Source organism: Arctopsyche grandis, chromosome 12 (genome assembly GCF_051622035.1).
Source record: "Arctopsyche grandis isolate Sample6627 chromosome 12, ASM5162203v2, whole genome shotgun sequence".
Classification (NCBI taxonomy): Eukaryota; Metazoa; Arthropoda; class Insecta; order Trichoptera; family Hydropsychidae; genus Arctopsyche; species Arctopsyche grandis.
In genome coordinates, this window is record NC_135366.1 from 2193112 (window position 1) to 2216351 (window position 23240).

Consider the following 23240-nt stretch of genomic DNA (forward strand, 5'->3'; position numbering starts at 1 on the left):
GTCGGGTTGGAGAACGGTTGCAAAAGTTAATTGGGAAGCATCGAAAAGTGGAACACGAACATTTTGCGTGTGCTGAAAGAAGAAGAGCAAAAGTTGTCATTGGAGTAGTCGAGGAGGCACACGCGAGGTACAAAAGTGTCAATCTGTACCATGGCACGCGAACCGTACATAATTACACCAAATTGAACTTTCGGGAACTTGCCTCGGCCAATTTGCCAAGCGATCTCCAATGCGCTTACTTCAACATTTCTATAACTCATTGGTGCTAAAGAATACTCGGAAAGTTCCAGAACCGAACTCCAAACCTTTAAAATATCAACAAATGCTCCATCGGGCAAGCGCTAACTTCTAAACCAAAGCTTAAGTCCTACTAGTAAAATTTGTCAAACTGTCTCAAAAACTGTTGGCATCTGAAGTAGGGATCCCAAATATTCGTCGACTTCAACTATTCGAATATCGAATAGTAAATCAAGAGCTATTCGAATATTCGAAAATTAAAAAAAAAAGTAAATTACATATGTATGTATGTACCACGCATAAATTTGAATGAATCATCTTATCATGTGATGAATGAGTGGAATCTTAATCTACTCTCTTCCATTTGGGCCTCGTTGTGATTTTATTTTTTATTCATATTTTGTTTTATTTTATTTTACTTTTTCTTTCTCCTTTGTATATTTTTATATACTATTTTAATTTGTTCAGTGTAAACAAAGAATGGGATTTATGGATTTTATTTTTAATTTTTACACTTTTGTTATTTTTTTTTTCTCTCTGAATGATGTTTTATTTTCCTTTTGTTACTTTTTTTTATTATTTTATTTTACCATGTTTTCTGCTTTTGCTTTTTTCCTTTATTTACAGTTTACTTGTTTTTATATCATGTTTTTATATCTTTTTCAAATGTAGGCCATTGTGGCGCATTAGGTTCTTCCTGTAATGCCACAATGGTCCAAAACTATTAAATAAATAAATAAATAAATAAATGTATCATAGTTGCCGTTGAATTCCACCTCGTTTTCATAGCCAATAATAATTTCAATTTTTTATTTTCGTTTTTCATTATGATTTCTTGTAAAAATGTATATTTCGCCGGTGACTTCTTAAATATTCGTGTTATTTTTCTGATGTTTTCTAAAATTTCATAGAGATTATTATCGATCGAAAAGTGATTTTCTTCAAACATTTCCATATTTAATGAATAAAAATCCGTTTCTTCATATGTAGACATTTCATCTTCTTCGTTATCTTCATTTTTATCACTATTATATCCATTATATATTTAATTTTCTTCATAATCGTCGGCTTCTTCGTCATCACTCTTTTCATGTTGATTTTGTTTATTTAGTTTATAAAATAATATATACACGAATAATATTCGAATAGTTGATGAAATATTCGAATAACGAATGGCTGAAAAATCAGATGAATACTTCGAATACTCGAATATTTAAATATATTCGATTGGGAACCCTAATCTGAAGGCTTACATATATGTACGTTGAGAGTTGTATCGATACTTTCAAGTATCGGTCTCAAATACATGTATTAGTATTAGCTGGTATCCTTGTATTTATTTTATTAAACATCCCAAGTTTTGAACTGAAATGATATCTCATACTTTGGCCTCAGTATACTTGTGAGAATAGATACTGATTTATATTTTTATTTTTTATTTTTATTTTATATTTTTATACATACATATATACCAGGAAGACCTAATAGGTAAACCCAGAGAAGTGGCCTTAGGAGTCAAGTGAGGAATGTCCACAGACCTTTTCAAATAATTTTAGCGTCAGTCGTATTTGATGCTTGGTGGTTGACGTATGTCCGATAAAAACTTCTCTGTTTGTTTATATTACTCGCATGATGGGCAAGTGTATCATTAAAAATTGCACTATGCATTCAAAATCACACAATAAACAACATGGGATACGTTTTTATAAGTAAATTAATCATTTAAGTAACATATTATTCAATTAACATCGTAGATTGACAGTTTTTAAAAGTTTCATGGCGATCGCCCGCATTCTACATAAAATTTCAGGGATGGCACCAGAGAATTGTAAAAATTATTTTTAAATAAATGTAAAAACATTTCTCTTGGTGGGGCCGAATACTCAATTATATTAATAACCAATTATTTAAGTTTAATTAATATAAACATCGTTCATTATTTATTATACAATTTTTTTTGAAACTATACATTACGCATTAATTTAAGAGTTCCCAAGGACAGACAAATACAAAAAAAGTGGATAAAAATAATCCGCCAACCGAGAAAAGAAACGGATTGGCCACCAACGCCCATCACCACCATATACTCAAATTGTAAATAAATCTATATATCAAAATAAAACTTTAATTTCTGTTGTGAATATGTGATGAACCTGATTATATTCCGTGCGCTGTAGCGTAGTTATGGAGACGTACCGCGTATTATTGACACAAGCAAAGCATTGGTAAAGGCACTTCTATTATTATACATAGCATTTCTCTGGGTAAACCCCAATGCACCTCCCTGGCCAATTACAGGCAATGCTGCATTTTTCAGACAATGCAGAATTGGATTTACCCTATACATTAGACCTGTTTTCAATATTTATATTTTTTTTTCTTGTTTATATTTGTTGATATATGTTTTGCGCTATTTTGTCGCCGCGCTATTTTGGTTTTCGCAATTTTGTCCCCGCGATTTTGTCGGGACACCCATTCAGACATAGAGGATGGGACAAACGATCGAGAATACTTAAACTTATGCCTAATAGTTTGTGCATGAACAAACTAGTACGTTAGTCAATTTGTTCTTTTGTGTACACTATAACTGGCCAGATTAGTTCGTGTGTGAACAAACTAGTATGTTCGTTAACAAACCCATTGGATATATATCTTAATGTGTATAAAGTCCTCGATACAAGCCCTCTTCTACCAGATATGTCTAGAACAAGTGCTGTTGCAGTACATAGAAGATTCATCGATTCTTGACAAATTTGCACGGCAGAATCGAATTTTCTTTCTACACACTGAAATGATTTCCTACTCCAAAGACTAGTCTGGTAAAAGACTATGGTTAATATAGGGTGAGTAATAATGGTGTTCCAATTTTAATTTATTACCCAAGAGATTAATGACAGGACCCGCTACATTTCCAGGTCAGTCTTTCCTATACCCAAAACTATACAGTATGCAACTTTTTTTGGGACTCACAAGCTAGAATTTTGAAACATTCATATCTCGAACGACAAAAATATGAAAGATTAAAATTAGCCAATGTATTTTCATAAGGAAAGCGACGACATTATCGTGCGCTGTATGATTCATGAGCTATAATGTCTAAATGGGTATCTGAACTTTTCGATTGAACTTCTTCAGAGTTCAACGTACTTGTATAGATGACCAGACAAAATGCTCTCAGCAATACAGCACGGCTTATTTACTTCTCGGTTTTGTGTAGTTGTATAATATTGTTTTCTTGAATTTGGTCCTTCGTTCTGACACGTAAAGAAGTTTTTTATGTATTTATTTCATAAAGGTATCATTCTAATCATCAATTTGTAATGAAGAAAACCTTCATAATTAATTTGAAGTGCTACGTTGGCTATTTATTTGGATCATATGGACAAAACATGTTTAAAAAATCATGCTTTATATGACTGCGATTTATTTCTCATTTTTAAAGTCAGTTTAAAAATTCACAACTTGCACCGAGTGGAACGCACGCGGCCTCATCGGTTTGATTTGGCTGATATTAATCCTATGGGTTAACTTAAATGAACATTAGTACATACCCTACTTTTAATAGGACTATTTATGTTGTGACAATTCTATATTTATTAACAAAACTATTTATATTCAATAGCAGCATCAGAAAAAACTTCATAATTATTGGCCAGCGTTCAGTTGTTGGTCACATTTACTTGCTTGCTCCAATTTACAGCAAAACAATGAATAAAAATCTATAAGAACTAACCATAGATATAGACGAGTAAGGCAGCGCATATGAGCGGCACATCATGAGGGGCGGTAGACAAAATGAGAGAAATATATCAAAAGTAATTGCATTTTACATAAGTTGAAATTATTATCTTCGGTTTGTATTTTATTACAAATAATTTTTCATTCAAGAATGGACTCCCAATCCTCAACTGATCTAAATTAATGCATTCTTATTACTTTTGTAGCGACTCTACGACCATCCTGTGAGCTGGTACCAACTCGGCCATGTTGGTCGCTGCTGCTTTACTTCCTTACCGCTCATCATCATCATATATCATATATATAATATCGCTATTCTGTTTCTGCTATGACGTTCCCTTACTATAATAGTCGTTTCGATTCGACATATGTATGTACGCCACAGTTAAAGCACTGCCAACAAAATGTACGAATATAATACGAACATAATTACCGCCCAAGAAAAAACTTCTATATATACTGTTTGCTACCAATATTTCCCCTAGAGCAATAGTCTCAAAGCATTCAACGCCATCTATTGAAAATTTATTTAATTAATTAATTGATTAATTCATTTTTCTATTGGTGCTTTATATTGATTATACAGTATGTAGGTGAGTAGGTAGTTATTGCCATTTTTTTCATATTAAACAATTATATATAAATATTAAATTAAATATATTTATGTAAAAGGTATTTGAAAAAAATACAACCGCGTGCGGATCAAACACAGCACCGATACATTTCTTATTGATATATATAATTGGAAAGAATGTTGATGTAATGTCTGAGATTTTAAATATAGAAATAAATTATGTGAATGACTGGTTGTGTGAAAATAAATTAAAGCTGAATGTGAATAAAAGAAAAATGATGTGGTTGAATGGTAAAAATAAAAATATATTGAATGAAATTAGAATTGATGATAAGTTAATTGAAAAAGTTGAAAATATAAAATACTTAGGTGTATACATAGATTCAGGACTAAATTTTAAAATGCACGCTGACTATATAATAAAAAAAATGGCTAGAAAAGTTGGTGTATTATGTAGATTAAGAAATATTTTATGTAAAAAAAGTAAAATTTTAGTGTTTAATGCAATTGTCTTGCCACATGTGGTTTATTGTGCCACTGTGCTTAATTTGTTTAGTGGCCAAGATTTAGAAAAAATGCAAAAAATACAGAATAAAGCTATGAGAGGTATTTTGAATGTGAGTAGATTTAAGAGTATTGGAAGTATGTTAGATGAATTAGGATGGATGAGTATTAGAATTAGTCTAAATATTAGTACATTATCTTGTGTTTATAAGTTAGATCATAAGTTATTACCTAAGTATTTTGATGATTATATAATAAGGAATAGAGATAAACATAGTTTTTATACTAGAAATAAGGACAAACTAGTTGTAAGTAGAGTAAGAAAGAATAAGACGGCTGGGGGTGTTTTTCACAGGGGTGTGCTCATGTATAATGCCCTCCCTGAGTGCGTCAGGTCTGCTAAAAACATGGATGCATTCCTGCGAGGTGCGAAGAGACACCTCTGTGAGGGACAGTACATATAAGTTAATTATAAATTTTAGAGTTAAGTATAATAATTAAGATGTATTTTTAAATTAGCTTGAAAGCTAAAATATATATAAATAAATAAAAAATAAATAACCCATGCGATGAAATTTCATCGGGCACAAAACTAGTATTAAACAATCGTGTCTTCAACAATTCCGTCGTTTCACTCCATACGTCCCCCATACTTTCATTAAACCAAATGATGCAATATTCATTTTAAAATACATAATATGTATCTTTAATATTATAATTTAGATTTTCTTTTCATATTGTAACACATTTTCATAAGCCAAGTTCAGATCTGAAAATCCCCTCTGGAGAAAGTCTGAAATGGCAGTCAGTAATAAAATATTTATGAGTAACGTTCGATAAAAGAATGAGATGGGCACCTCACATTGAGGGAGCGGGAGTATATCCTCAATATATCCAATATTTAATCGCCATAGTTATTTATCAACTCAAAATAAAATAAAATTATATCGCGCGCTCATATTACTATTATTAACCTATGCTTCACCTGTATGGAATAACGCCTCGAATACTAACCTTTCCAAGCTGCAAGTAATACAAAATAAATCCCTAAAAATAATTTATAATACACCCATATATACTAACTTAAAAAAACTGCATGCCATATATAATATTCCGTTTGTTACAGACATTACTAACAAACTAACCAGTAGATTCTATGACAGAATCACTAATAACCATACTAACACACTTGTGAAGAGTCTCGGTGATTACAACAAAATGTCTATACCCTTCAGGTATAACACACAGATTACCTAAACACAATCTGCTTTAGGTCATCGACTTTAGTGAGTCTTTAATTAATATTATGTATTAGATGTATTATGAGCATTTATAATGATTGTAAATAGATTTTTGAGCTATTTTTCCTATTATGCTGTAGATTAACATTAGAATAATATAATACTATGATTACTAACCAAATAAAATTAAATTGTAAAATAGAAAATGATCAGAAGATCAGTAGCTATTAAAATAGATATACATAAGATGTATTGTGAACATAATTTCGTAATAATAAAAAGCATTTAAAAATCAAAAAAATAACGGAGAAGTGCGGCACACAGTCAAAAAAACGTCACTGGAAATACGGCAATTATTTACCACTCGTATTAAAACCACACATTGCAGCCAATTGACTTAAAATTAATACACATTTACCAGTCAGCAGTGAATAGGAGCGCTATCGAAGGCACGAAAAATACTTGGCCAACAACTATAACATTTCCCCTAATAAATCTAAAAATCCAACATCATAACTTACAACATATAACATATTACACCTTCAAATACCAAACATGTCCTCACATAAACTATACACTTCGAAACACGTTTTACCTCATGATTATATATGTACATATACTCGAAGCACCGGCCATAAACAAGTCCATATAATTACAAACTAATTACAGGCTAATTGCACGCTATAATTACACCATACGTTTCTAGACTTAAATCGAGCTCAGAACGAAAGCAGCAACGAGTACGAGCACACGATATTACATTATAAGTTCCAACACACATTTCAAAGGGATTTTAAGACCCGAAACCAAATTTAGCTCTCGGGTGAGAACGATTGGCAGCCCTGCACGTCATCTGTCAAAGTGACGTTTGAATCAGAGACGCTTCGTTTGAGATTTGTTTACGTTTCAATGCGATTTGAACTCATTAGTGATGCGTATTATGAGCTGTTATCAGCTAGTGTTATTTTGATGTGTTTTTCAGCGCTGTGACAATATTCAAAACCTGTCTGTAAACATTGCTCAAAATGAAAAGATGATAAAGCAGGCTGAGAACGATATTAAAGTGGAACAAGTGTTGCTGGACGACTTCAACTGGGACGAGTGTGATAATCTGATCCAAATGAATGACTTTGAGGATGTGCACTGCCGTGCGGAGAAAAGAAACACTTCAAACTTTGAGGAATTCTCGCCAGACAGTAAGCAAGAGCAGAAGAACAAGAAATACACATTGGTAACTATCGATCAATTTTGAAACATTGAGTATCGTAAACAGATTTATTATGCCCGTTTTTTTATAAAGGTCATGTGGAACGATGAGAAGGCACTTCAATTCATCAACTTATACAAATCAGCAACGGCTTTGTGGAATCCTAACGATGAAAATTACTTCAGAAAGTACGAGAGAAACAGCAGGTGGGAGGAAATAGCAGATGTAATGCAAGCGGATGTAGAATTGTGCAAACGGAAGATGATTAGCTTGATGGCATCGTACAGGCGGGAGAAATGTAGAATAAGAAATACCCAAGGTATTTCAATTGTTCGCTTACTTATATGTTATGTAATGAAATACACATGTGAATTAAATAAGATGTGAAGAATAATCTTGATTTGTTTGCAGCGCGCGGCAAAACATATACAAGTAGGTGGTTCGCGTACGATGCTTTGCAATTTTTGTCTGCAAGACGCAATAAGCAAATGGTGAGTAAATATAAGACTATCGATGAATTAAAACTAGGGATCTCAAGACCATATATCTCTAAATGAGCCTGTTCTAAACCAGTTCTGAAAATCGCACACGATCTGCACAATACTATTGAAATTCGGTATTTTAATTGATTATGTATCAACTCTGGTAAAACAAAGTTTAATCGTGTGCCAGATTTGATTGTTGAAACGTTTCCTCAAAAATTGGCTCAAACCTATCTATTACACTGAGTGATAAAAAGAATTAAGAATGAGTAGAGACTTTTCAATATTTATTAAATTTGGCCCATTATGAGATATGAGCGATAAAAAAATGCACAATTTTTACATATTTTTGGCTTTTGTAGTCTGTAACTCAAAATCTAGTATTGCTGTGCCAAACATGAGTACTGAAATGTATAGTTGGATGTTTTTTCTATTTATTTAAATTTTTTGTTGCTAAAAATATTCTTACTTAATTATTTAGCGAATTTTAAAAGTCCAAAAATATACTTTTGTCTTACAAATTTTTTTTTCGTAATATTATGAGCTTATTTCGTTCATTTTTTTCACCTAAACACGTTTTGAAGGATTCGTTTTTTATCTCAATTTTTATCTTACCGTACTAATTCGAGCGGTAAATGATTTTAAATTGATTTAAAAAATATATGCTGTTGTTTGCATGATGAAAAAGGGAGATGAACAATGTAGAGCGCATCACTCCATCTTAATCGCTCAAGCTCATTTACGAGAAATGAGCGGCCCCATTTAGAACATTTCATATTGTAATTTAAAATCATTACCACTCGAATTAGTACGTTCAGATAAAATAAAAAAAATATTGAGATATAAAACCAACTCTTGTCAATTTAGTGAAATATAGAACTAGTAAAATAAATGTATAATAGCTCGAGAAAAAAATATATTTTCGACTTTAAAAATTGCTAGATAATTAATTATACGTATTTTACAGGAATAAAAAATCACAATCAATAGAAAATGACTATCGATTCCAATACTCACTTTTTGCACAGCCAGTTTCGTCGCTAGGGGTGGTGTCACCTAAAAAATATTTTTTATTAATTATTAATACTTGTTAATTGTTATGATTTACGAGAGAGAAGCGCCAAAAAAAGCTAAGTAAGTTCACAAGTTGTTTCTGGGTTGCGTCTTCTTCAGATTGGATCAATTGACCTTCTTACCTTTTGGTAAATACTATGATTTTTCAGGAATTCGAACAAAAGCCAATATTTGATGCTATATATATATCTGCACCAGACTGATTTCACGGTGGCTGTATAAATACAGAAAGCTGTATATATACAAAAATTGCCGTCATACAACGAATATATCGAATTAGCGTTTTTCAATTTGAACAATTTGGTGTCACCCGGTGCAAACTGCACCTCCCCCCCCCCCCGCACCCCCCGCACGGGCCTAGTGACGCTACTGTGCACAGCAATACTAGATTTTGAATAAAATACTGCAAAAGTAAAAATTGCGCATTTTTTTAAACGCTCATAGCTCATAAGTGAGAAGAAACCTACAAAAATCTTTGTCATATTTGATTTTAGTGGGTCAAACATTGTAGAGATTGATTAGTCTCGGCTCCGGTAAGTAAAAAGCGTAATTTTTTTGTTGCTAGGTGTTATTTGTCACCATTGTCTGATTATGATTTAAATTTGTAAATGGTATATAAATATATGTATACACGTTTGGCTATAGTGTAGATTTTTGTAAGTGAAAAGTAAGTATTAAGTCTTTTATAAAAATGTGTATACAATCAGATTTCAGAAACTGGAGACGACTCTACGGCAGATATCACAGACACGGAAAGCATAGGACATGAAACTCCACAGCACACTTCTCCACCACCTCATCCACCACAAGTAAAGAAATTGAAAATAAAAGAAATAGAAACCACAGATGAAACAAACCCAGCAGCTTCTCAACCGAAATTTTTACCAGCAAAAATAGAGAATTCGCAAAGAGCGCATAACGATCCTTTAACACATTCGCCAAGGTCCACAAAATCAAACATACAAAGCACCGAAGGCAATAAAACAGTGTCGTCACTTCCAAATTCAAAATCAACGAAAACGAAAAGGAAAAAACGCAAATCAACAACTTCGGAGAAATCTCCGAGGCCGCCCGATGATGAAATAAAATATTTCCTAGACTTCATTGGCGTCAAGATGAAGAAATACCCCAGCAGCATCAAAAACTCGACGCAACAAGCCATCTTGAATATCATATTCAAGGCCGATCAGGATCTGGCGAATCATCGCCAGGATCTGGCGCATCGTCCAACTCCGAAAGCATCCACGTCCTACAAAAGCCATTCGAAATCTCCTTCTCCGGCTCCGTCCCTCACAAACGAATCACACTCACCTGATCCTTCGTGTGAATCTGAAGATTCCGTCACATCGGACAATAGCGAATAAACTCCTCGGCTAAAATCCAGAAACCGTTGCCAAATCAATACCAACTCATCGCGAGTATGTTTATTCATAATCGATGGGTTCGAGTTAGTCAAGATTTTTGGATTTTAGTCGAGGTGTATAAATAAACGTGTGAATTCATTATCAAGTGAGATATAATGGAGTGCTTATGGAAAAATGTACTTTTCACATTCGAGCTATTTACCTGTATATTACAATATATGTACATATGTATATAAGAATTTTATATATTTATTACAGTGATTTGATACTGGCAATGAAAGTATACTTTCACTGGCATTTTAGGGAATTCATATACTTGACATTTACTTCTGATACTACTATCAGTGTTGTTTTATTTTTTTTATCTCCAACAAAAACCCTTCGATATCGCCTTCAGTTTATAAATATTGTTATTTTATTTATTTATTTTAAGTTTAAGTTTGGACCAGTGCCGGCCTTACGCCCAATGACGCCCTCGGGCAATTTTTTCTAAACACCCTTAGAAAAAAATTTCGCCTTTGGCGCTCTAATCTAAAATTTTGTATGACTTTTGGCGCTCTAATTTTAAAATTTAAAGCGCCTTTGACGCATCCAGTGGCGCCCTAACTTATTTGGCGCCTTCCCATTTGACCCAGAGTCCCTAATGCGCCACAGTGGTCGAAAAAATACAGAGAGATGAGAAAAATAAAATTATATACATACATAAATACTTATATACAGACAAAAAATAGATTTATACATAATTATAGAAAAAACAATTGCATTATAATAATTTATTTATTTATTTATTTATTTTAAACAGACCATTGTGGCATAACAGGAATTCCTAAAGCGCCACAATGGTCAAAAAATATAACACAAAAAAGAAAAAAACAAAATAACAATTAAACATAAACATAAATACATCCATACATAAACATAAAAAATAGCATTTAATAATAACAGATAAAGTAAAAATATCAAATAAAATATAGCATAAGGAATGCCTTGCACCTACAGCCAGTTTCAATAAATATGTAAGAAACAACTACAAATACAAAACATCCCTGTAAGGCCCAAATGGAAGAGAGTTAATCAAAATTTCACTCATAAATCACAATCAATCATGAAAACAATGATGAGCGCAGACTACCAGATAAATGGGTTAGAGTAATTTCCGACAATTTACGCTCACTAAGGTGGAAAATATCACATTCAGTCTTGGCAGCAACGATTTCATTAAGAAGTCGCAGAATTAATAATAGCAGATAAATTAAAAATATCAAATAATAAAATGCAAAGTAGGGAATGTCTTGCACCTATGGCCAGCACCAATATATAAGAACCAACTGCAAATACAAAACATCCCTGCAAGGCCTAAATGGAAGAGAGAAGATCAAAATTCCACTCATACATCACATTCAATTTTGAAAATAGTCATGAGCGCAGGCTACCAGACAAATAGTTTAAAATTATCTCTGATAGCCTACACTCACTGAGGTGGAAAATATCACATTCAGGCTCAGCATCAACGATTTCATTGGGAAGTCGGATAGCTCTTGGAATAGGAGCCATTCGATAAAGAACTGTGCGAGCAGGAGTCACATCAAATGATGATGTCTACTACGTACATAATTATCAGGGACATAAAGTCACAATTGTTCCAGCAATGACATGACGTATTACCACATAGAAGCTGGAGAACCAAACGAATTAATGATAAGTTTCTCTGAAGTTCAAAGGAATTATACGCGAGCGTGCCCAATAGGAAAGGAGTAGAGTAGAGATTAGGTAATTGGTGCTCATGGACCACTGGTAATCGCGCGTTCGCGCCAAAAAGACCTCGGCGTATGAACAAGCTGTATACAACAGCCAATAAGATCTCGCGACCCATCAACCAATGATCTATCTGTGGTGAGATTACCAGTTGTGTATACATATTCGGCGTATCTGTTCCGTGCTTCATTCTGAGCTGGCTTGTCGACGGAACAACAATAAACTACCCCTACCAAAACTCGCTGCGTTTTTCACTCCCCTCTACACGTCCACACTACAATATTTAATTACATCAGAAGGCAAATTTGATGATGTTAGACCAACTTATGCTGTTTGTTCGAATACAGCTTCACATGGAAACCGTTAATTCCTGAATGGAATGTCCTATTTTTTATAAATCCTCAGTCCTTTATTCCAATTGGTGCTGTTATGATCTAGCATCCAAGTGGACAGCATGTTTTCAAAGTCCCGATTTGTGTGAGATGCTTTCACCGAATGAGTTAAAAAAATGTTACATCTACTAGTAAAAGTATACTTTCATTGGGGAAACAGATTCACTGTAACATATATGTAAATCCTCGTAATAATAAGGAAAGATTGAAACGTCGGTTGTAAATATGACCAAGAAAGTGCTCACGAGGGATTCCAAGATCAGAACCACAACTGAAGTATTTATGATTGAAGCTTTTGTGTTTGTTAAAAACTGATGATGATAATGACTATTAAGTTGATCCAAAAACGGTTCAGTTCCGTTCGAAGATTTGAAGCTTCGATCCTATTAAAGATATGTATTATAGTTATGTTATAAGAATGTAGATATTTTATGAGTTGAGTGTAAATTTATAAGCTATTTTTAATTTGTAATAAATTAATTATAAAACTTCCTTGTGTATTTTGATTTAATTGATCCGTAATCAGCTAATCAATCAATATTTTGTTTCCGATAATAATAGGTCAGGCACAATCAGGGCCGCTCTAAGGGTAGTTGGCGCCTGGACGCAAATCCAAAATTCACCCCCCCCCCCTAAAAATTTAAAATTAATAAAATAGAAAAATATCAAATATTACTTATGCTTTGCTTGTCAATAATACGCGGTACGTCTCCATAACTACGCTTACAACGCACGGAATATAATCAGGGTCATCACATATTCACAACACAAATTTAAGTTTTATTTCGATATAGATTTATTTTCAATTTGAGTATATGGTGGTGATGGGCGTTGGTGACCAATCCGTTTCTTTTCTCAGTTGTTGGATTATTTTTATCCACTTTTTTGTATTTGTCAGTCCTTGGGAACTCTTAAATTAACGTGTCATGTATAGTTTCAACAAAAATATTGTAACATAGAGATTAGGTGAGTGGCGCTCGTGTACCGATGGTTTACTAGCGCAGATCACCTGATCTCTCGTTCCCGCCAAAATGGCCTCTACGTATGAATGAGCCGTATGCAACGGCCAATGGGATCGTCCGACTCATCGACCAATAGTTGTTGAGCCCAAATATGTATAAATATGGGGCGCTCTCGAATTGGAAACCATTCCGACCCGGAGCGCCGACGAGAGCAGACGAATAAACCGCTTCTACAATGCTCCTGCGTCTTTCTCTCCGATCCTGGAAACCCCCACTTCACGTCCACGCAACAATATGTATAATATAAAATGAACGATGTTTATATGAATTAAACTTAAATAATTGTTTATTAATATAATTGAGTATTCGGCCCCACCAAGAGAAATGTTTTTGCATTTATTTAAAAATAATTTTTACATTTCTCTGGTGCCACCCCTGAAATTTTATGTAGAATGCGAGCGATCGCCATGACACTTTTAAAAACCGTCAAACTACGATGTTAATTGAATAATATGCTACTTAAATGATCAATTTACTTATAAAAACGTATCCCATGTTGTTTATTGTGTGATTTTGAATGCATTGTGCAATTTTTAACGATGCACTTGTCCATCTTGCGAGTAATATAAACAAACAGAGAAGTTTTTATCGGACATATGTACGTCGAGCACCAAGCATCAAATACGACTGACTGATGATAACGCCTAAAGCCACTTCTATTATTATAACATTTCTCTGGGAAACGCTTAGCGGGTAGTATTCTTGTTTATTTTTTACATACTCAAAAAACAACGGCGTATTTCGGCCTCCTGGACTTGTTGGTAAAACGCTGATCAGCATTCAAAGGGTTAAAGTATGTAAGGACGATGATTTCACGGATACATTGGACAAATCGGTAATGAATAAACGCACAAAATAAGAAGTAACATGTTTATGTATTATTTATACACCCAAAATACAATGGAACATTCATAATAATAATAATGTACTATTCAGAATAATAGCATGCAATTTTTTTAACATTTTCTAAACACTAAGAGCATTCTAGTACGTTCAATATAAAGCATACAATATTTCACATTTTTTTGCTAGATGACGATAACGATTACTTTTGCTGTTTTGTTCACTGAAAAATCACACGTCGTCTTCGACACACACATACATATATTATGAATAAAAAAAAAAACAATAGTAAGTGTCGTTTTTCGTCGATTCGTTGCAACGATCTGCGCGAAGCTTTACAATCACATTATTATTGTACCGAACAAACGTCAAATCAACCCTATAAATTTAAGCTACCTCAATATACTGGCATCATCAAACATACGACAAAAAAAAAAAAAAAACATTCGATCCCTATCATTCATGCACTCGAGGAATGATGAATTGGTATTTTTTCTATTATTATTATGATTAAATTTAAACCATTTTTCTTTTTTCGATAATATATTAACTTCATGTTGTAAATGAATGTATATCTTTACAATATTTAAAAAGTAATAAAAAATTTGTATAGGACTTAATATAAAATGATATATATGAAGTTTCAGAAACGATGAATAATATATAATAGGTTAATGTTTCAGTTGATTGTACCGAGTTTTTGTATATTATTATTTACAAATCAATTCAAGTTGATTTCGCACTCGCGTACGTCTAAAGTTGTCAAAACTTACATACGTAAGGAATTTAATATATAGAAAAATATATATATATTCGAATAAAATCAGCATATAAATTATATTATAGTTTGTTTTACATACGTACAGTTATTAAAAATAAATAAGAAGAAATTAAATAACATTGTTCGATATGCACTCAATGCGCGTGTACGTGAAATTTCCCCCCCCCCCGGCTACTTATTTACGTTTCAAAAAACTAACTTTAATTTAACAATACGTATACATATATTTACAGTGATCCCAATTTTCCGAAATATTTTACAGAATGAATTTTACTTCCATGCAGCATATATAAAATGAAAATTCAGCACGCACGCATTTCGCAATTAACTGTTTTTTTTTTCCAATAACATATCGAGATTCTTATTGCGTTACAACTTTTTTTTTTTTTAAATAATGAGCTTACTCACAAGATAATGTTTACAATAATATCAAATTGTAATTTTTACCATTCAATGAAAACGTGAATAACATTGCAACTATGTATATATATATTGAATTATTTTATCTATATATATATATATGTATGTATATAACTTCCATATAATACATAAGCTTAAATATATTATTATATACTTTAGATTCAGAAAAAAATAATATATTTTCCTTTAACGTGTGGCGGTTTTAATGCATTTTACAATTATTATACTATTTTTCATTTAAGTCAAAGCTCATTTTTGTGAGAAATAACCATTGCATTAAACCGTTAATGTGCTATCATCGCAAATTCCAATTTTTTTTTTTTTTTTAGCATCTCGTTTCATACAATCCACTCTTTCCGATATACCGCACCCATTTTATAACATCGTGGTCGGAATAGTTTAGTTTAGGTTCGAACACCTTCAAATACCGCACCTGTAATAATAAAATACATAAATAAATAAAAGCACAAGCGAAAATCACGAGTCAAAACGTATATAATACGCACCTTAAATCCAGAAGGAGCGAACGGTACTTCAAAGTTCATCGATATCGGAGGACGAGTCCATTTCTTCTTAGTGTCGGTTTCGAGCAATTCAATTTCGGCCGACAATTGAGTCTCTTTCATCCCCGCCATGCGCTTAATTCTAAAAACACGTTTTAAATCAATAAAAACCACCGAGGAAAAAAAACACAATGCAATCCATCAAAATCGGCATCAACTCACTTCCAGACTATAGCGTTTTCGGACGCCTTGTATTTCGCCTTTCCTTTCAAACATATCAACTGCACTCCGGAAGTGTTCAACGGAGTCGGAATTTTAACCTCGATCTTCTGACCGAGCAAAGACGGTTTAAAATTACTCTTCAGCACCACCTTCACTTCCATTTTGGTGCGTCCGACTTCACGCACCAGCGGAATGACTCGGAACGGTAACGAGATGTCTTTGGTTGTTCGATATCTTAAATCATGACAAAAAAAATCAAATCAATCAATAGCACTGAGCGAGAATAATCACCTTATTTACTTACCGGAGTGGAGACTAATGAATCTTTATCAAATTTAATCCACTGAATTCGAAGGTGTCACTACATCTCGTTCACCGACTACTCGCTCACAGCATTTCGTTCACTGACATCTTGCTCACTGACGCTTCGTTCATGGACGGTTCATTCACAACTCGCTCACGACAGTTCGTTCACAACCGTTGGTTCACAGACATGTTCACTTAGCTCTGCGAACGTATTATTTTATATTTGTGAACCAACACGTCTGTAAACGAAATATCAGTGAACGAAATGTCTGTGAACAACATGCCTATCAGCGGTCGTGAACGAACTGTAATGAGCGATTTGTCATAAACGAACCATCAGTGAACGAGATGTCGGTGAACGAAATGCTGTGAGCGAATTGTCGGTGAACGAAACATCTGTGAACGAGATGTCGTGTAATCGAATTCGAATATGAGAATGATATTTGTTGGTTTCATTTCGTTTATGAGATATGAGCGATTAAAAACATGCGCAACATTTACAGATTTTTGGCTTTTGCAGTCTTTAACTTAAAATCTAGCATTGCTGTGCCAAAAATGAATGTATGAATGAATGAATGAAGTAGTGTGTAAATGTGTAAGAAAAAAGTATATTTTTAAAATTCGTTAGATAATTAATTATAAATATTTTAAAGCAATAAAAACTCACAATCAATGGAAAAAACATCTGACTATTGATTCCAATACTCATTTTTGGCACAGCAATGCTAAATTTTGAGTTAAAGCCTACAAAAACCAAAAGTCTGTAAAAATTGCGCAATTCTTCAATCGCTCATCTCTCATAAACGATAAGAAACGCAACAAAAATCATTGCCATATTCGAATACACTTAGTAAAGATTGATTAGTCTCCGCTCCAGTATTTTTATTTTGTTGCTCAATATAATTCATATTATATTATATGCATATCTAACTACATATAATGAATTCACAAAATCCAAAGCAAAAGATCATTAAATGCTTTCAAATACGTTTTGAACTTAAATGGACCGAAATTACACTCTCGAACTTTATACCTCATAAGTTCAAATTCGCCATCTTGAGGAATGAACGAAATGGAGTGCTCGGTCTCAAATTTGCTAAGCTTCACGCACTGATGAAATTGGCAATCGTCGATGACGACAACGGGCTTTCCGGTACGAGCGGCGTCATTATCGGCATTCCCAGAAATGCCACCTGCGAAAGATAAACATCGAATACAAACACACGTACTTCAACATCTTCGACAGCATATTTGATCACACTCACCGTTTCCTTTCCCTTTCGCCTCCATTACGATTTTATCGTTGATGCCGAACTTGCACTCGGGCATACCCGATAAGAAGGCTTTCATTACTACTTTACCGGCGACGTGCGCCGACAACACTTGCCCTGAAAATTTCAACACATCATTTCACCGCAAACAACCGGGAATTTCATTCGAACCAGCTCTGAAATATTAATACCTTGCGGTGACATGAGTAAATTAACATACTCCAAAACATCGAGGAACAATTCGTTCCGTCGGTATTTGATACCCTCGCGTCTCCATCCGATCTGACCGGTGACTTGGGACGTTATCTGCGCTTGCTCCTCTTTGGATGCCGACTTTATGCCCTGCTGCGTTATGAACGTCTTCAGCACTCCCGTGTCCGAGTTCTGCGGGTATCCAAAGTCCAAAATCTCTGAAAGCATACCAATGAAAGCGTGATTTGAATTTTTATCTCGTTGTGTCGGCGTTAGTACGGGGCTCGCAATGTGCTTGTTTGCAGATAAAACAATCGTACTGTGATAATTGCGCTACTATCAACTTTAAATAGTAATGGATACGTTGAAAAAAAGTGTTGATATTCGATTAAAAAAAAAAACACATGTATGTATATACCGTCGAGAAGCTCGTAAATGAGAACGAAATTGTTCTTGATGTTCTCTTCTGAAATTTTGCCAAAATAGGACTGCATCACGTCGATGATCTTCAGCAAAAATTCGAACACCATTGCAGCGTTGACATTTTGCTTGGTCACCGCTGCTAGCCATATATTCGCTCGCTGGAATAAACATAAAAGATAAATTTAGACTAATATCCATATATACCTATATATATTATACATACGATGATGATGTGATGATGAATAGAGTAAAATGGTAAGGGTGCGATTTAACTGTACATTAACAAAAAATACTTTGTATCTTAAAAAAAAATTTTTGTGCATTAAACAATATCGTATTGTGCATCGAATAAAATATTTTGGCATTATAAATTAAAAAATATGAAACGATCATTCGAAAAAATAGATTTTAGCATTAGAAAAGATACAACAAAAAGTGGCAACGTTGCAGTCTTCCGCTATTGACAACTGTCAACTGTCTAAAGTGTTTACTTTTATTTACGTACTAACTGAACCCGGCATGTGTTGCAATGCCAAAATAAGGCATGCAATTCCCGTTCCCGTTTCAAGTGATAGTAAGAGCTCAACTAATGTCTCTTCAACGCCGTGTCGTCATAAATCAAAAGGTAACATGGTTACCAACGAACACATTTCCTTAATATACTATACAATGGCGCTTCAAACTTTCGCGTCGGTAAAATCGTAATGACAAATATTATTACGAAGAGGTTTTTTTCACAGTAAGCTTCCCGGACATGCATACAACAAATCCTGAAAGTTCCATCGTAATCGGTTGAATGGCCTATACGAGACAGACAGACAAACAAACAGATATTCAATTGTATATATACATATAGATGAATGTGAATGATGATGTCAGGTCGTAGAGTCGAAGCCAAGGTCGTAGGTGTCGAAGGTTAAAAAAATGAAGAAATCCAGTAGAGAGAAGCGTTGGTCGTTGTCGGTTCGTATTTCGGTATTCGCGACGTTGCCGATACAGTTAATCTGTCTTTTTAATGCACATTTCATCCGCTTTTTAAGTAGCGAATATTTTTTTCAATGATCAAAGCAAAGTTTCTAACGCAATCCGTATCCGTCATTTAGAAATGCACACAAATTTTTTTAAAATGTACATTTATTTTATAAAATGGACGTTTAAATTGTTCTACAAAATGGTAATGAATGCGGATAAAACATACGAACCTTGATGTGGAAGAACGACGTTCTGGCGATGTTGGTGACGGGCGACCTGACCTGCTGCCGAGCGTGGATGACATTGACGCGGAACGCATCCACAGCGTTGCGGCCGATGTCATCTCGGTACACTCTCGATATTAACACCTCACCTTTGTGGTTGTAGACAAACAGTCCACCAATCATCTTGGTGGATTGTTATATCCTGCAAATTGATCAACCCAACGTTACTCAATCATTCCAATTTGAATTTCAACATCGGAGATACTCCGACAAGTGTACGTAATTGTTTGGCAATTTTGATTCGAATCATCTCTTGAAAGTAAAGCAATATAATTTTTGATTCATTTACTTGAACAGAAAAAGATAGACAACATGAGAAGTGATCAAAAAAAGAAAAATTCTGTTAAATCTTAGTCTTCTGGAACTACCTACAGTTATTGTTTCTTTGCATAATTGCATTACATTACTAATAAATAACGTAAATGAGTTTTGATTGATTATATAAAGATGTTGATGCAAATATACATACATACATATTTCATTAATACAAAACTTCTCTTCATATCTTATACATTTTATACATCTAATATGCAATTTCGAAAGAGATTTTGTATGTATGTAAATATCTTTAGTTGGGAAATTCGTAAACTAGTCAAAATTTCTATGACGAGTCGATTTTTTTTCGATTCATATAAATTTAATAAAAAAACAAATGAAAATTTATGTACTATTAGATTTGCCATGTTTACGCTGTTTATATTACAGATACTGAGCGAAGCCGGGTAAAACAACTATTAATAAACATATATAATAGCGAGATAAAGCTCACCGTATTATAATGGTGCGTACGCACCAAGCCAACGAACGGCCCACAGGCCAACTTTTAAAACCAGTAGCGTACAAAATATCGAAATAAAAATTAAATTTAAAAATTGAAATTAAATATCAAAATTAAAACTATTATTATTATATTAAAATTAAATTCAAGTATCAAAATAAAATTATAATCATTATATTAAAATTAAAATTAAATATTGAAAGTTAAAACAGAACATGCACAATTTAAATAAATTTTCGAGATTGACCTAAAATTAGATCATCAACAATCACATACAGGTAATCCTCGACTTAAGATGTTTTGACTTACGAAGATACTCACGAAGACCGAAAAAAAATCAAAGAATTATTATTTTTACTTCCCCGTAATGCGTAGTTACTGAGAATATATCATGTATTAGTATGGGTGATCTAACGATTTTTGCTAACCCGGGGTGTTGTCGGTCACATCAAACGGATTTTTTTATTCTTCAATTGTTTCTCTCGTCTAAATAAATCAAGTAATTAAATCATTTCAGAGGTAAAATTTATCGGATAATGTGTGATTATTGTTTTATTTCGACGAAAGAAAAAAAACCCTTTGACAAATCACTGACATCCGACACCGCGTTTTTTATGAATTGCTTTTTTTTTATCGATCATCCACGTGGAAATACAGTAACATCTCGTGACGACTTTAACAATATTTTTTTTAGCTCGTAAGCAGAGAAATTATAATATTTCTCTGGTTTTAAATGCGTATCGTCGTAATTCAAAACATTGTTTTAATTCAAAACATCAACGATGATCTAATTTTAGCTCAATCTCGCTCTTTAGCTTGATTTTGATATTTAATTTCAATTTTAAAATTTAATTTTTATTTCGATATTTTGTACGCTACTGCTGGTAAAAAGTTGGCCCAAAATCGTCGTTGGTTTAGTCCGTAAGCACCATAATAGTCGTTTCGATTCGACATATATAATAACACTGCCAACAAAACGTACGAATATAATAACAGATGAACGAAAAACTTCTATATATACTGTTTGCTGCCAATATTTTCTCTAGGGAAATAAGTCTCTTCTATTGAAAATTTATTTAATTATTTAATTAATTTTTCTATTGGTGTTTTATATTGTTTATATGTAGGCAAGTAGGTAGTTTTTACCATTTTATTTTTTCATATTAAATATAAATATTTAATTAAATATATTTAAAAGGTATTTGAAAAAAATTCAACCACTTGCGGATCAAACACAGGACCGACACATTTCTTTTAATTTTTTCTTATTTAATAATTTAACATGCCAACACCCATGCGATGATAGTTCATCAGGTACAATACTAGTATGTACATAAATAAAACCGAAACAGCATCTGTAATTCGTTTCTGATTGGCTGTCGTCAATCTTATACATAAAACCGAAACGGCGCCTATAATTCATTTCTGATTGGCTATCGTTAAAGTCGTTTCTGATTGGCTATTGTCAAAGTCGTTTCTGATTAGCTGGATTGGTCAAAGACGTTTGTGATTGGTTGGTCATTAAATAATATAAACTTTTTAAAAAAACAAAAGATTTTTTTTATGGTTTTCATTTAATTTCCATTTACTATTAGTAATATATAAAAACTATTCGTCTTTTAAATCCTTTAGTCTTATAATTTCAACCACTGCTCCATATAAATTTTCTGTTGGTTCAATTTTATACCGACTTTCATTTCAATTCTATTAAAAACCATTACTTCAGTCAACTTTGGTTCGAATTTCAATAAAATTTTGATATATTAGAAATTAAAACAATACTTTCTATGTGTCTATTTAGTAATATACAAGTTATTTATTTCATTATTAGACGAACAGAAATAAGTTCGTTATATAAAAAAAAAAATCAAACGAATATATTGAATACAAATTTTTTTATTACGGTTTTTAGTATAAAAAGGGGGCGTGGCATTAATATTTAAACAGACTTTCCAATCAATAAGTGTCGATTGAAAAGGCTATCTCTTTACAGTGAAGTGTGAATCATATGTTCATAAAATAGGCCAAAAGTGAATAATGTATGTAATACGATAAGCGCCATATTAAAATTTGGCAAAGGTTCAACATAACCTCAACGACATTGTATAATACAATAACGAAAAGGTGAGAAACAATCGAACGGCGTTTCGATGACAATAACAAATTTTCAAATAAATCGATCGATCGAAACAAATGACAGGCGGCGGGTAAAAGTGACGTTTCGAAGTAAATGGGCGTAAATGGGATATCGAATGGGGGCCAAACGGTTTACGTCAAACGCCGGGACGACTGGCGATTGGCGATTGGCGATTGGCGATTGGCGAGTGACGAGTGGCGATCGACCCGTCAGTAAGGGCGGGGTGACGTTTAGGGCTGTCGCGGGGGGTGGGGGTGGAGGGGGTGGGGGGCGCAGACTCCGGGGGCGACTGACATGCGGGTGAGTTCTCGGAGACACGCCCGGCCGACGGCAGCGCCTCAACACCGGCGCCACACACTCCGATACCTTCCGCTCGCAACGAAACCGACACGATCGACTAATTCACTCCCAACTGCAGACACCACTCGGCCATGTCCGAACTCGTCTCGTTTCCTTTTCAGCCGATCCATTTGCAATCTGGGAAGATTCTAATTGGGAAATTTAGCAGGTTGTGCCTT

At 33.6% G+C, this 23240-nt stretch overlaps 2 protein-coding genes across 2 annotated transcripts in view; one reads left to right on the plus strand and one right to left on the minus strand.

The window, feature by feature from the left end:
- Positions 1-10838, plus strand: part of LOC143920193 (uncharacterized) — a 38070-nt gene extending 27232 nt beyond the window's left edge. The window contains exons 3-6 of the mRNA XM_077442931.1: positions 7277-7525; positions 7595-7820; positions 7913-7992; positions 9765-10838. Coding sequence (XP_077299057.1) covers positions 7277-7525; positions 7595-7820; positions 7913-7992; positions 9765-10421 — 1212 coding nt within the window. The 3' untranslated portion in view covers positions 10422-10838. The remainder of the gene's footprint in view (positions 1-7276; positions 7526-7594; positions 7821-7912; positions 7993-9764) is intronic.
- Positions 10839-15603: 4765 nt separating this feature from the next.
- On the minus strand, positions 15604-23181 carry AP-2mu (adaptor protein complex 2, mu subunit). Its single transcript, XM_077441991.1, has 9 exons — positions 23017-23181; positions 19754-19949; positions 18547-18709; positions 18128-18346; positions 17931-18053; positions 17699-17858; positions 16360-16593; positions 16141-16279; positions 15604-16067 (listed from the first exon to the last, which is right to left on the minus strand). Exons 2-9 carry the CDS (start codon positions 19928-19930, stop codon positions 15960-15962), a joined length of 1323 nt encoding a protein of 440 aa, XP_077298117.1. The 5' UTR covers positions 19931-19949; positions 23017-23181; the 3' UTR covers positions 15604-15959.
- Positions 23182-23240: the final 59 nt, after the last annotated feature.

Bases quoted from the DNA above. Each gene is read 5' to 3' on its own strand.
- AP-2mu (XM_077441991.1), bottom strand. From the start codon at position 19,930: ATGATTGGTGGACTGTTTGTCTACAACCACAAAGGTGAGGTGTTAATA. The intron at 18,347-18,546 runs GTATATACATAC...GTATGCTTTCAG, and splicing joins CATTTACGAGCTTCTCGACG to AGATTTTGGACTTTGGATAC. The intron at 18,054-18,127 runs GTATTAATATTT...TGAAATTTTCAG, and splicing joins TTTACTCATGTCACCGCAAG to GGCAAGTGTTGTCGGCGCAC.